The 12,522-nt window shown below is 42.3% G+C and overlaps 1 protein-coding gene across 1 annotated transcript; it reads left to right on the forward strand.

The window, feature by feature from the left end:
• Positions 1 to 460: 460 nt before the first annotated feature.
• Positions 461 to 9,824, forward strand: LOC106578525 (metalloreductase STEAP2). The gene is made up of 6 exons (XM_014157426.3): positions 461 to 611; positions 1,774 to 2,210; positions 2,391 to 2,549; positions 4,097 to 4,624; positions 7,775 to 7,939; positions 8,199 to 9,824. Exons 2-6 carry the CDS (start codon positions 1,821 to 1,823, stop codon positions 8,481 to 8,483), a joined length of 1,527 nt encoding a protein of 508 aa, XP_014012901.1. The 5' UTR covers positions 461 to 611; positions 1,774 to 1,820; the 3' UTR covers positions 8,484 to 9,824.
• Positions 9,825 to 12,522: the final 2,698 nt, after the last annotated feature.

Below are 12,522 nucleotides of genomic sequence, written 5' to 3' on the forward strand. Positions count from 1 at the left end.
ATTCCACTTTATCCTCAGACTTTGGATAAATATGGTGAATATGTTGGAGAGATAATACAGGTGTTTGTTTATAATTTGTTTATAATTACTTCTGTATTCTTTATTATTTCTAATGTATAAAAACGTGAGTAATGTTAAAAAATATGACTTTATCCTATTCTAACTGGTACTTGGCTCGTTTTTGTATGAAACCGTTTAATCTGAGGATGCTTAACTAGTCCTTTTCTTTCATCAAAATTCAACCTCACATGGGATTTAGCCTTTGCAAATGAACACCAACACGGAAATCCTAAAAGCATAGGCTCTGTGTCCCTAACTGAAGGAGACCTCGTTTTGAGGACATAGTGTAAACGGCAGTTACAGATCTACCTGCGTGGCGCTACCTCCCCTTTGTGCGTGGTGTGATGCTCGTCGCTGGTACGTGCTCTGCCTGCAAGACAGGAATCCGCTCAGTGTCTGTATGCATGACAGCGCTGCTGAGCAGAAGCACAGCCACAGCCAGATCCACCTAGGAGAGAGAGGGAGGGGAGTCCGACAGACAGACCTGTGGCGGAGCAGCTGGCTGGATGTGTGTTATTCGTGCAGTGGTGTCCTTACCAGCTCCATGAAAGGTATGGCTGTAACCTTGCGATTGACCGACGAATTTGCACACTCTTGACACGCAGCCTACAATCTATGTACATACACCTGTGAGCTATAGTAGGCTGTATTTGTAAAGCGTAATAATGTATTGCATTGTATAATGGAGTCTGAAGCTAAATAATTCCTCTGCGATGTGGAGCCTGGCTATTCTGCACTAGCAGCAATCTATTCTGGATGAGATGAGTCATATTGTCTAAACCTCGATTCGCGGGATTATTTTTCTAACGTTAGGAATACAATGTTTACTGTGAATTCTTTTTTAGCATATTGTAAATTGTTAGTGGTAATAGTTCTACAGGTTAATAAATCGCACATTTTACGAGAAGATATTTCAAAGTCACCAAAGGACATATTGTGACATGCTAGTGCCGTTCAAAAATGTTGAATGTGTAGATTATACTGTATTTCTCAAAATATGTCATAGGTTAGATAATTTAAAATAGTATGATCTCTATATGATAAGATTACATTGGTGACATATTTTGAGAAATCTTTTTTTATAACCTGAAAGCAACCTATAGCCTACCATACTGATTTAATATGTTGTAGTTGGTAGTGTAGTAGCTTAATATAATTTTAATATGAATTAGACAACATATATTTTTTGGCTGGTTACACATACAGTGCATCAACCACATATATTATATTCCACCCTTATCTAATTTGATTTAATCTACAATTTGCAGGCAGTTAGATAATTTAATATAACCAATTAAGGTCCCCAAGCTTTGCATCATCATAATGTGTTCCCAGTATTAAAACGTCCAGACCACCAAAGAAGGAACAATCAGCATCCCAAACTAATAACACTCTGCAATGAATGTCTCCAGTGTGACTGTGCTTGGCCTAACAAGCTGTTGCTGCATCCTGCAGAGTAAAAGGGAGGAATTCCTTCTTGATAGCCTAGGGAACCAGGCAGCTGGGTGGATAGATGTTACCAAGGGTACTTAGTCTCTTCTGGTCAGAGAGCAAGCAAACCGCAGTTCACACAGTTGGAGGCAATGTACTACACTGTGAATGCTCAGTGTATTTTTATTCGTATAATGTAAAGTTATTGCCAGACACCATCTATCTCTATGCTCAAAAATCAAGTGCTGTACATAACTAACTAACCATATTCCACCATCCTAGAACCTGAGACGTCCTCCTAAAGGACAGGAGAGGTCTGGAGCCTGAGGATGGACACCATCTCCATGCTGGGCAGTGGCTGCAGCAGCCCGGCTTACACCGACACAGCCCACCCTACCACCCCCTCCCTGTTCCTCCCCAACGGGGTGAGGAAGAATGGCCCTAGGGACCCTCCTCCCCACGGCCCCCTCCCCAAGCCTGTCATAGCCATCCTGGGTTCGGGTGACTTCTCCAAGTGCCTGACCATCCGTCTGCTCCGCTGTGGCTTCCACGTGGTGGTGGGGAGCCGCCAACCCAAACGGGCCGCTGAGTTCTTCCCTCATGTTGTTGATGTGACCCACCATGAAGACGCTGTGGGTAAAGCTTCTGTGGTTTTCCTTGCTATCCGCAGGGAGCATTATTCTGTTCTCTGGGACCTCAAGCATCTGCTGGCAGGGAAGGTGTGTGTGTGTGTGTGTGTGTGTGTGTGTGTGTGTGTGTGTGTGTGTGTGGTGTGTGTGTGTGTGTGTGTGTGTGTGTGTGTGTGTGTGTGTGTGTGTGTGTGTGTGTGTGTGTGTGTGTGTGTGTCAGGGGATTGGGTTGTGAGCAAAAATACACATTTCCATTCTTCTTCTTCTAAGGTTCTGGTGGACGTGAGCAACAACCGCCGTGTGAACCAGTACCCTGAGTCCAATGCTGAGTACCTGGCCTCCCTGCTCCCCGACTCTACAGTTGTGAAGGGCTTTAATGTCATATCTGCCTGGGCTATGCAGTCTGGACCCAAAGATGCCAGCAGGCAGGTAAGATGGAAGAAGAGGTCTGTGTCCCAAATGGCTCACTGTGTCCCAAAGTGCTCTGCTCAAAAGTAGTGAACTATTTAGGGAAAAGGGTGCCATTTGGGACACACACAAGGTTCATTTCAGGATTTACTTATTCAGAATTAATTCAGGCTCAAACACTGTCCCACTCTTTAACTCATTGCACAGTTAGTCATTCATTTTTAACTTATAAATATTGTATTGCATAAACCACGCATAGCGACTTATGACTAAATTAGTATTTTTACATGAATAGAATGTCTCCCCTGGTACAGACTTGTTGCAGGTAACAAACCACTCAGTCTATTAAAGTTGGACCCAGAGCTGAATCTGCTGAAATAACAGTGTTGGCAGCCAAGGCAGTATAGATGTTGACCTGTCTGTCTAGCATGGTTCCAGGTCTCTTTCTGCTGTGGTGCCGAACTGGCAAGACCGCACAAACAGATCTGGAACCAAGTTAGGCTAACATCCGTCTACAGAGAAATTAAATGGCAGCATCAGACTCTGCAACAGGATCAGCCAAATGGCTGCAGATAGTCTCTAAGCATCCATTGTCCTAACACTCGTTTGTTGTGATCTTTTGTACAGCAGCTACCTCTCTCTACATCATTCTCAGTTGTTCAATGTCAGTTGTTACAAACCATTGTTGTTGACACAATCTGATTGGCTGACCTTTCAAAGAGGTGCACTGACATTCTCCTCAATACATACCCTCCCCCTATGGCATGATGATGTCATATGCGGGGGACAGATCAAACATGATTATGACATATCGCATCTCAGGGTAAAGTCACTGCACCCTCGTCTTTATTCCTATGATATCCTCACTAGAAGGAGTGTAAGGCAGGCTACTGAGCTGGTTAAAGCATTAACAGTCTGGTCTGTGCTTGCCTGGGAAGGAGACTAATTCCTCCAAATATTATGCAAGGATTATAGTGAGACTCTACAGCTGAGAAGAACATTTTACGCTGCCATCCTTCTTCAAATAAAACCATTCTGGTCACACACACACACACACACGCACACGCACACGCACACAGTAAATTCAATTAACACAATTGGGACAATGAAAAAACAAGCACGATATTATGAACCAGGGAATCATTGTGTTTGTGTCAGTCACAAGGGATAGAAACAACCACATCCATGTTTTCCTTTTACATAATTATATCTGCTAATTATATCTGCTGTAGCTCAGTTGGTAGAGCATGGTGTTTGCAACGCCAGGGTTGTGGGTTCAATTCCCACGGGGGGCCAGCACAGAAAAAAAAAAAAGTATGAAATGAAATGTATGCATTCACTACTGTAAGTTGCTCTGGATAAGAGCGTCTGCTAAATGACTAAAATGTAAATGACTATGATAGACAAGATAAGCCTTCCCCGAGGTTGTTTAGAAAAAAATGTACACTACACATTACATCACATTCACAATACATGCAATGCACATTGACCATGTCATACATATTAGATTGATTGACTGACTGATTGACTACCTTGATATATTATTGCTTGATTACCCATTCCTCAAGGTGTACATCTGCAGTAACTCTGTAGAGGGCAGACAGCAGATCATGGAGCTGACCAGGCAGCTCAACTTCACCCCAGTGGACATGGGAGCCCTCTCCTCCTCCAGAGAGATTGAGAACATGCCCCTGCGCCTCTTCCCCGACTGGAAAGGCCCCGTGCTAGCCACTGTGGCTCTCTCCATCTTCTTCTTCGCCTATTCCTTTGTCCGGGACATCATCCACCCGTATGTGAAGAACAAGCAGAGTGACTTCTATAAGATCCCTATAGAGATGGTGAATAGGACTCTGCCCACAGTGGCCATAACACTACTCGCTCTAGTCTACCTGGCGGGCCAGCTAGCCGCGGTCCACCAGCTGTACTATAGGACTAAGTACAGGAGGTTCCCTCACTGGCTGGAGGGCTGGCTACAGAGCAGGAAACAGCTGGGGCTGCTGAGCTTCTTCCTGGGGTGTGTCCACGTTCTCTACAGCCTTTGTCTACCCATGAGGAGGTCAGAGAGATACCTGCTCCTCAACATGGCCTACCAACAGGTGGGTGATGGACAGAGGAAGGGAGGGAGGAGAGGGAGTTAGAGAGAAAAGGAGGGAGGAGAGGGAGGGTGTGTGTCAAATCAAATTTTATTGGTCACATACACATATTTAGCAGATGGTATTGCGGGTGCAGTGAAATGCTTGTGTTCCTAGCAACAACAGTGCAGTAATATCGAACAATACACTCTAAAAGTAAAATAATATAATTAAGAAATATAGAAATATTAGGACGAGCAATGTCTGAGTCCGGAGTATAAGTATATATACTGTATGTATATACAGTACCAGTCAAAAGTTTGGACACAACTACTCATTCAAAGGTTTTTCTTTATTTTTACTATTTTCTACATTGTAGAATAATAGTGAAGACATCAAAACTATGAAATAACACATGGAATCATGTAGTAAACAAAAAAGTGTTAAACAAAATGCATTTTAATTAACAGATGTGCCTTGTTAATTTGTGGAATTTCTTTCCTTCTTAATGCGTTTGAGCCAATCAGTTGTGTTTTGACAAGGTATGGGTTGTATACAGAAGATATCCCTATTTGGTAAAAGACCAAGTCCATATTAAGGCAAGAACAGCTCAAATAAGCAAAGAGAAACGACAGTCCATCATTACTTTAAGACATGAAGCTCAGTCAATCTGGAAAATGTCAAGAACTTTGAAAGTTTCTTCAAGTGCAGTCGCAAAAACCATCAAGCGCTATGATGAAAATGGACATTAGACTGATGGAAATCTGTCCTTTGGTCCAAATTTGAGATTTTTGGTTCCAACCGCCGTGTCTTTGTGAGATGCAGAGTAGGTGAACGGATTATCTCCTCGTGTTGCACCCACCGTAAACCATGGAGGATAAGGTGTGATGGTGTGTGGATTCTTTGCTGGTGATTTTATTTAGAATTCAAGGCACACTTAAACATTATGGCTACCACAGCATTCTGCAATTATATGCCATACCATCTTAGTGGGACTATCATTTGTTTTTCAAGAGGACAGTGACCCAACACACCTCCAGGCTGTGCAAGGGCTATTTGGCCAAGGAGAGTGATGGAGTGCTGCATCAGCAGACCTGGCCTCCACAATCACCTGACCTCAACCCAATTAAGATGGTTTGGGATGAGTTGGACCACAGAGTGAAAGAAAAGCAGCCAACAACTGCTCAGCATACAGTGGCTTGCGAAAGTATTCACGACCTTTGCCATTTTTACAATTTTGTTGCCTTACAACCTGGAATTAAAATATATTTTTTAAGGGTTTGTATCATTTGATTTTCACAACATGCCTACCACTTTGAAGATGCAAAATATATTTTATTGTGAAATTAACAATAAATAAGACAAAACAGAAAACTTTAGAGTGCATAACTATTACATTTTTGCCCATTCTTCAGGTAATTGGTTGCACCAGATCTTATTTAGGGGCTTCATAGCAAGGGGGGTGAATATATATGCACTCACCACTTTTCCGTTTTTTATATTTAAAAAACAAAAATGTAAACAAGTTATTTTTTAAATTTCACTTCACCAATATGGACTATTTTGTGTATGTCCATTACATGACATCCAAATAAAAATCTATTTAAATTACAGGTTGCAATGCAACAAAATAGGAAAACACCAAGGTGGATGAATACTTTTGCAAGGCACTGTACGTGGGAACTCCTTCAAGACTGTTGGAAAATAATTCCACATGAAGCTGGTTGAGAGAATGCCAAGAGTAAAAAATAAAGAAAAACCCTTGAATGAGTAGGTGTGTCCAAACTTTTGACTTGTACTGTATATGTAATGGGATGTATAGACAATATGGACAGTACATGGATAGAACATTTAGTATATCTGAAGAATAGTGTTTGTGTCAGGTCAAAGACACCCTTCATAAATGCTGTTGTTTATGTAATTGAGGTCTGTAGATGTTTTATCAGATTAAGTTCACTTTGGAATCGTGAATCAGCAGCAATGCAGCAACACTGTAACCGTTATGCACTTTTATTCTCCTCTATAATTCTAATCTTGAGAGTGACCCACATTGAAGTGATTGGATGTTTGGCCTCAGAGTGACTCATCTATTTGTGCTGTGGCTCCTGAGGCATGGCCATAAACAACACTTACGACAGCCAGCCAGCTGCACTGGGAAGACCACAGAGGGACAAACAGCATGCACATACTGTCGATCCTTTGGTTACCATATAGTACACATCTTGTTCTTCACAAACGAATTGCAATGCATCTTTTACTGATGGTGTTCCTTCTTGTTCATATAAGTGAAACTATAAGCTATGTTCTCATTCCAATTGGGTATTGTGAACAACATACATACTGCAGTGTATGTAACGGTTGTACATCCAAAATGTACCTGCAACATTTATCTACTGATCTGTGTGGCATACCGTAGTGTGTCATATCTGCATCTTCACCGGTTTAATCTCAGTTTATTCATTCACGTCCTCCTCTGACCTTCATCTGTCTCTTACTGCAACTCCCTACCCAGCATCCTTCATTCTCACGCACACACAAACCCTTCTAGCTGTGTGTGTCTGTCGATCCAGGCCATAGCATCAGCTGCACTCTCAAGCACATCTCTCGCTGTGTGTTTTGCTTCTCAAACACACCTCTGGCTGTGTGTTTATGTGTGGTGTGTGTGTGTGTGTGTGTGTGAGTGTGTGTGTGTGTGTGTGTGTGTGTGTGGTGCGTGTGTGTGTGAATCCAGGCCACCTCACCCTGTCAGCCTGTCCTCTAGTTCAGGCCTGTTACACCCATATGACCTCTGAGGTGCTCCTGCAGTTGTATTGAAATTGCTTGATATGCCGCATGCGGTTTTGCTTTATTCACCTTGTGTGAGGCGCACACACACACACACACACACACACACTGACACAGCCAGTGGACTGTAGAGGCTTTTGTTAATGAATGAACACTGCCAAATTTAGACCGAAAACTAGGTCTCCTCATTTAGATAAATCAGGCAGCGGCATTTTTGAGGGGATGATATTTAATTTTTTTTGTCATTTTTACTCAGGTGTGTGTGTGTGATTGTGAGCGTTTATTTCATGTTAAGTGAGTGTTTATTTGTGAATACACTATGTTTGTGACTTTTTGTATTCATACAGTATGTGTTTACTGAATGTATGTGTGTCTGTGTTCTCTCTGCAGCTCCATGCTAACGTGGAGAACTCGTGGAATGAGGAGGAGGTGTGGAGAGTGGAGATGTACCTGTCCTTTGGTATCATGAGCCTCGGGCTCCTTTCTCTCCTGGCCGTCACCTCCATTCCTTCTGTTAACAGCGCCCTCAACTGGAGGGAGTTCAGCTTTATTCAGGTACTCAGACAGACACTGTTGATGGTGAGGAGGATGATGATGAAGATGGTGACGAGGATGATGAACATTCTTATGGAAAGGCCTCTGATTAATAATACTGACTAAGAAATAATAACAAGCTGTCAACTCTGGGTAAAACATTTGTTTGTTTTCTGAGTAGTCTTCTACATGTTTTTTGTAATCATGTTCTTACTGTAGATGTAAAAACGGTGATATAATTTATTGTTGATGCATGTGTTTCTCTCTCCCTCTCCCCTAGTCGACGCTGGGCTACATCGCTCTGCTTATCGCTACGTTCCATGCTCTACTGTTCGGCTGGAAGCGGGCCTTTGAGGAGGAGGCTTACCGTTTCTACCTACCCCCTAACTTCGTGGTGGCCCTGGCCCTGCCCGTGTGTGTCATCCTGGGGAAGGTGTTCCTGCTGATCCCCTGTGTGGGACGGCGGCTCCACAGGATCAAACGGGGGGCTGAGAGCAGCCAGTTGCGCCAGGACCCTGTTGGCGCAGCAGCACACGTCTCACCAGAGAGGGTCACTATCATGTGAATGATTGGATGGATGGATGGATGGATGGATGGATGGATGGATGGATGGATTGGATGGATTGGGTGGATTGGGTGGATAGGTGGATGTGTAGATAGACAGGCAGATGTATGACTGGATGGATAAATGAATGAATGAACTTTATTGATCCTCAGAGGAGAAATTGGATTGTGGAACTGGACTGTGAAGCCAGAGCCCTGGGTTGGTTGGACTACACAACCAGACTGGGCCAGACTGCAGCATAGCCTATCTAGCTATCAATATTCTGCCAATGCTCTACCAGTGCTCTAGTTAGCTACCACTGCCCTGCCAATGATCGATCAGACATACGTCTTTGCTCTTCAGTGACACTTTGATGACACGCTGCCATGACCAACCATACTGTAACATTTCCAACAGCATTTAATGAGTCCCTAGTTCCAGACAATATCTATAAAGGATAATTAGCCTATATGCTATATGCCCTTGGATCTGTGGTTTGGTCAGTGCTGCAAAAGGCACAATGTGGTTCTGTGACTGTTGTCTGAGTATTGTCTGCAAATTGCCAATTTCCTTGTTGTAGAATTATAATAGTCATCATGGAATTATGTTCAGCCAAAGTACCATGTATTTTTAGACATGTACTTTTAGGAATTATGATATATGTGAAAATAGTATTATATGTGAAATCAATGTAAGAATGTTAACTGAGAATCACACACTTGAGAAAAACATATTTCGATGATCTGTCTCACTGTGTTCAACGGTCAGAAAAATGTGCCAAAAAAACCACTGTATTTTTTACACGGTCAATAGAAATTATGTAGCAGGTTATTGTTGAATCAAGCTATTTGTTGTCAATTGAAGTCATGTAATTATGGAACAACTTTCATGTATACTGTGTGTGTATTGATAATGCAATACTGTATGATACACATACATCCTAAAAATGATAATTTCATGACACTATCCTTGGTATAAAATGTATTTACTAGTAGTCATCCTTAACAACAACAACAGAGAGCCTAGTCAGTAGGAGAACATATTGGCTATCAACCTGCAACATGCCAAACAATCTATCAAATTGTCATCTAGCCTATCCCCCTGTATTAGAGTTTGTTGAAATAGCATGTGTGACAACGTGTTTGAAAATACACTGAACAAAAATATAAACGCAACATGTAAAGTGTTGGTCCCATGTTTCATGAGCTGAAATAAAAGATCCCCAAAATGTTCCATACACACAAAAAGTTTATTTCTCAAGTTTTGTGCATAAATGTTATTTACATTGTACATCGTTTACATTGTAAATGAGAACTTGTTCTCAACTTGCCTACCTGGTTAAATAAAGGTGAAATAAAAACATCCCTGTTAGTGAGCATTTCTCCTTTGCCAAGATCATCCATCCACCTGACAGGTGTGGTATACCAAGAAGCTGATTAAACAGCATGATCCTTACACAGGTGCACCTTGTGCTGGGGACAATAAAAGGCCACTCTAAAATGTGCAGTTTTGTCACACATCTCAATGCCACAGATGTCTCAAGTTTTGAGGAAGCATGCAATTGGCAAGCTGACCTCAGGAATGTCCACCAGAGATGTTGCTAGAAAATTGAATGTTAATTTCTTTACCATAAGCCTCCTCCAATGTCGTTTTAGAGAATTTGGCAGTACGTCCAACCGGCCTCACGACCGCAGACCACGTGTATAGCATTGTGTGGGCAAAAAGTTTGCTGATGTCAACATTGTGAACAGAGTCCCCCATGGTGGAAGTGGGGTTATGGTATGGTTAAGCATAAGCTATGAAAAACAAACACAATTGCATTTCATCAATGGCTATTTGAATGTACAGAGATACCATGACGAGATCCAGGGGTGCATCTTTCACTGGGGGGGGGGACATGTACCCCCTACATCCTGAAATTCCATTTTTGTCCTCCCCAGTTTTATCATTGGAATGTGATACAAAACTAGGAAACGCTGTGCCTTAGGACCATCCGAGCAGTCGGGTTGGTTGTTTGGAGTGTTTATCTGACAGAAGAAAAAAATAATATATATATGTCCCCCCACTTCTAAAATCAATTACGCCCCTGACAAGATCCTGAGCCCCATTATCGTGTCATTCATCTGCCACCATCACCTCATGTTCAGCATGATAACGCACAGCCTCATGTCGCAAGTATCTGTGCACAATTCCTGGAAGCTGAAAACGTCCTAGTTCTCTGGATCGACTTGACAACAGCGTGTTCCAGTTCCCTCCAATATCCAGAAGAATCACACAACCATTGAAGCCTCTACCTTTTTTTTATCTGTAACCAACAGATGCATATCTGTATTCCCAACCATGTGAAATCCATAGATTAGAGCCTAATGAATGTATTTCAATAGACTGATTTCCTTATATGAACTGTAACTTGAAATTGCTGCACGTTGCATTTATATTTTTGTTCAGTATAAATATTATTTACTGTGTATTTCTCTGTATTCACTTTCTTCTGCCGTGTATTACAAAATGTTGCCGATTGTTTAATATATTGATGAATAACCACCTACTCTGAAGAGAAAAGAGGAGACGGAGAGGAGCACAGAGGAGAGGAGCAATGCATGCACTCAGGCCAGTACTTCACCTTAACCACTAGGGGTCAGTGCCTAACAACATTGATGGACTTGGTACCTCTTATGGATTCCCACCCTCTAAACAAGTTATCTCTAACTGGTTTCTCACAGCAGGCAGTCAATTTATTGATACCAGCAATCCTATCCCCGCTTAGAGCATCTAGCACACATGCTTAATTCCATCCCCTTTTGATTCACACCTGAAAAGCAGCTTATCTTTAGAGGCTGGTAAATTCTAATGGACAGCAGTGGAAATCAAATGCAGCTAAGGCTAATGATTGTGATAATATGTTTTGTATGCATGCTATTCATAGCCTGCATCTTAACATAAAGGAATGGTGAATGTAGGTCATGGACCAAGCATATACATGTGTCCCAATGGAACCCTATTCCCTATATAGTGCACTACTTTGCACTACTATTGTTTAATGTGTAATGCACTATAAAGGAAATTGGGTGCCATTTGGGACAAGAACTATATGATTCTGGTCATGGTGCCAAGCACGCTTGACCTCAACCCCCTGCTAGCAGTTGTACAAGCCTAAAGTCTACAATCAGAGGCTGTTTGTCTGTAATACCTTCGATAGTCACCATCAACAATTCGACAACCAGCTCTCCAACTCATCCGCCACACACCTCCAGTGTTCTCTCAGTCCTAATGGAGCAGCTCCTCATGTGAAGTGGGCTGGCTGTACGAGACATTGTCATGTCATTGTGCTTTAGCAATACCAGCCCCATAGTGAATGCTACTTTTCTATTTCCATTTGTCCCATAATTCCTCTACAAATAATGAGGACGAGTCGGTGGGTAGAGGAGACACACACACACACACACACACACACACACACACACACACACACACACACACACACACACACACACACACACACACACACACACACACACACACACACACACACTAGAGGAACCGTACTTCTACACTGTGTCACGATTTGGGAGAGCGGGTTGGATCGAGCGGGTTGCCATGGACACAAATATGCTTCCTGTCGCCGCGCAGAGACGGGGGAAGAGATTAGTCTTAATTAATGCTTGTGATCAACAAACAACAAGAGATGGGCCTCCTCTTATCCTTCGCCGCAGGTTAGCAACACAAACCCTTAATAACGACAATAATGGTCCCACAATGAAAGCCTGGATGGGTGCTCAACATTACAATGAAATAACAAGATGCTGCGTTTCAATGGAACTTTAAAAGATAAAAAAATGTACTTTGAAAACAAACATTTTTTTTTAACATATATTCTTCTTGCCAAGCCCTAACCCAGGTGTGTGCTAAAAATAGCATACAAGCAGTTTTAATATGACCTCTGCAGTGCATGGCTTGACTCAAGTCTCGGGCAATTCTACACAATTGAAAGCTAATTTCCTGCAATTCTACCCATGCTGCCTGGGGCAGCGAGAGCATTTAGCAGTTTTAAAGCTAATTT

Source organism: Salmo salar, chromosome 19 (genome assembly GCF_965601325.2).
Source record: "Salmo salar chromosome 19, fSalSal1, whole genome shotgun sequence".
In the NCBI taxonomy this organism is placed as follows: Eukaryota; Metazoa; Chordata; class Actinopteri; order Salmoniformes; family Salmonidae; genus Salmo; species Salmo salar.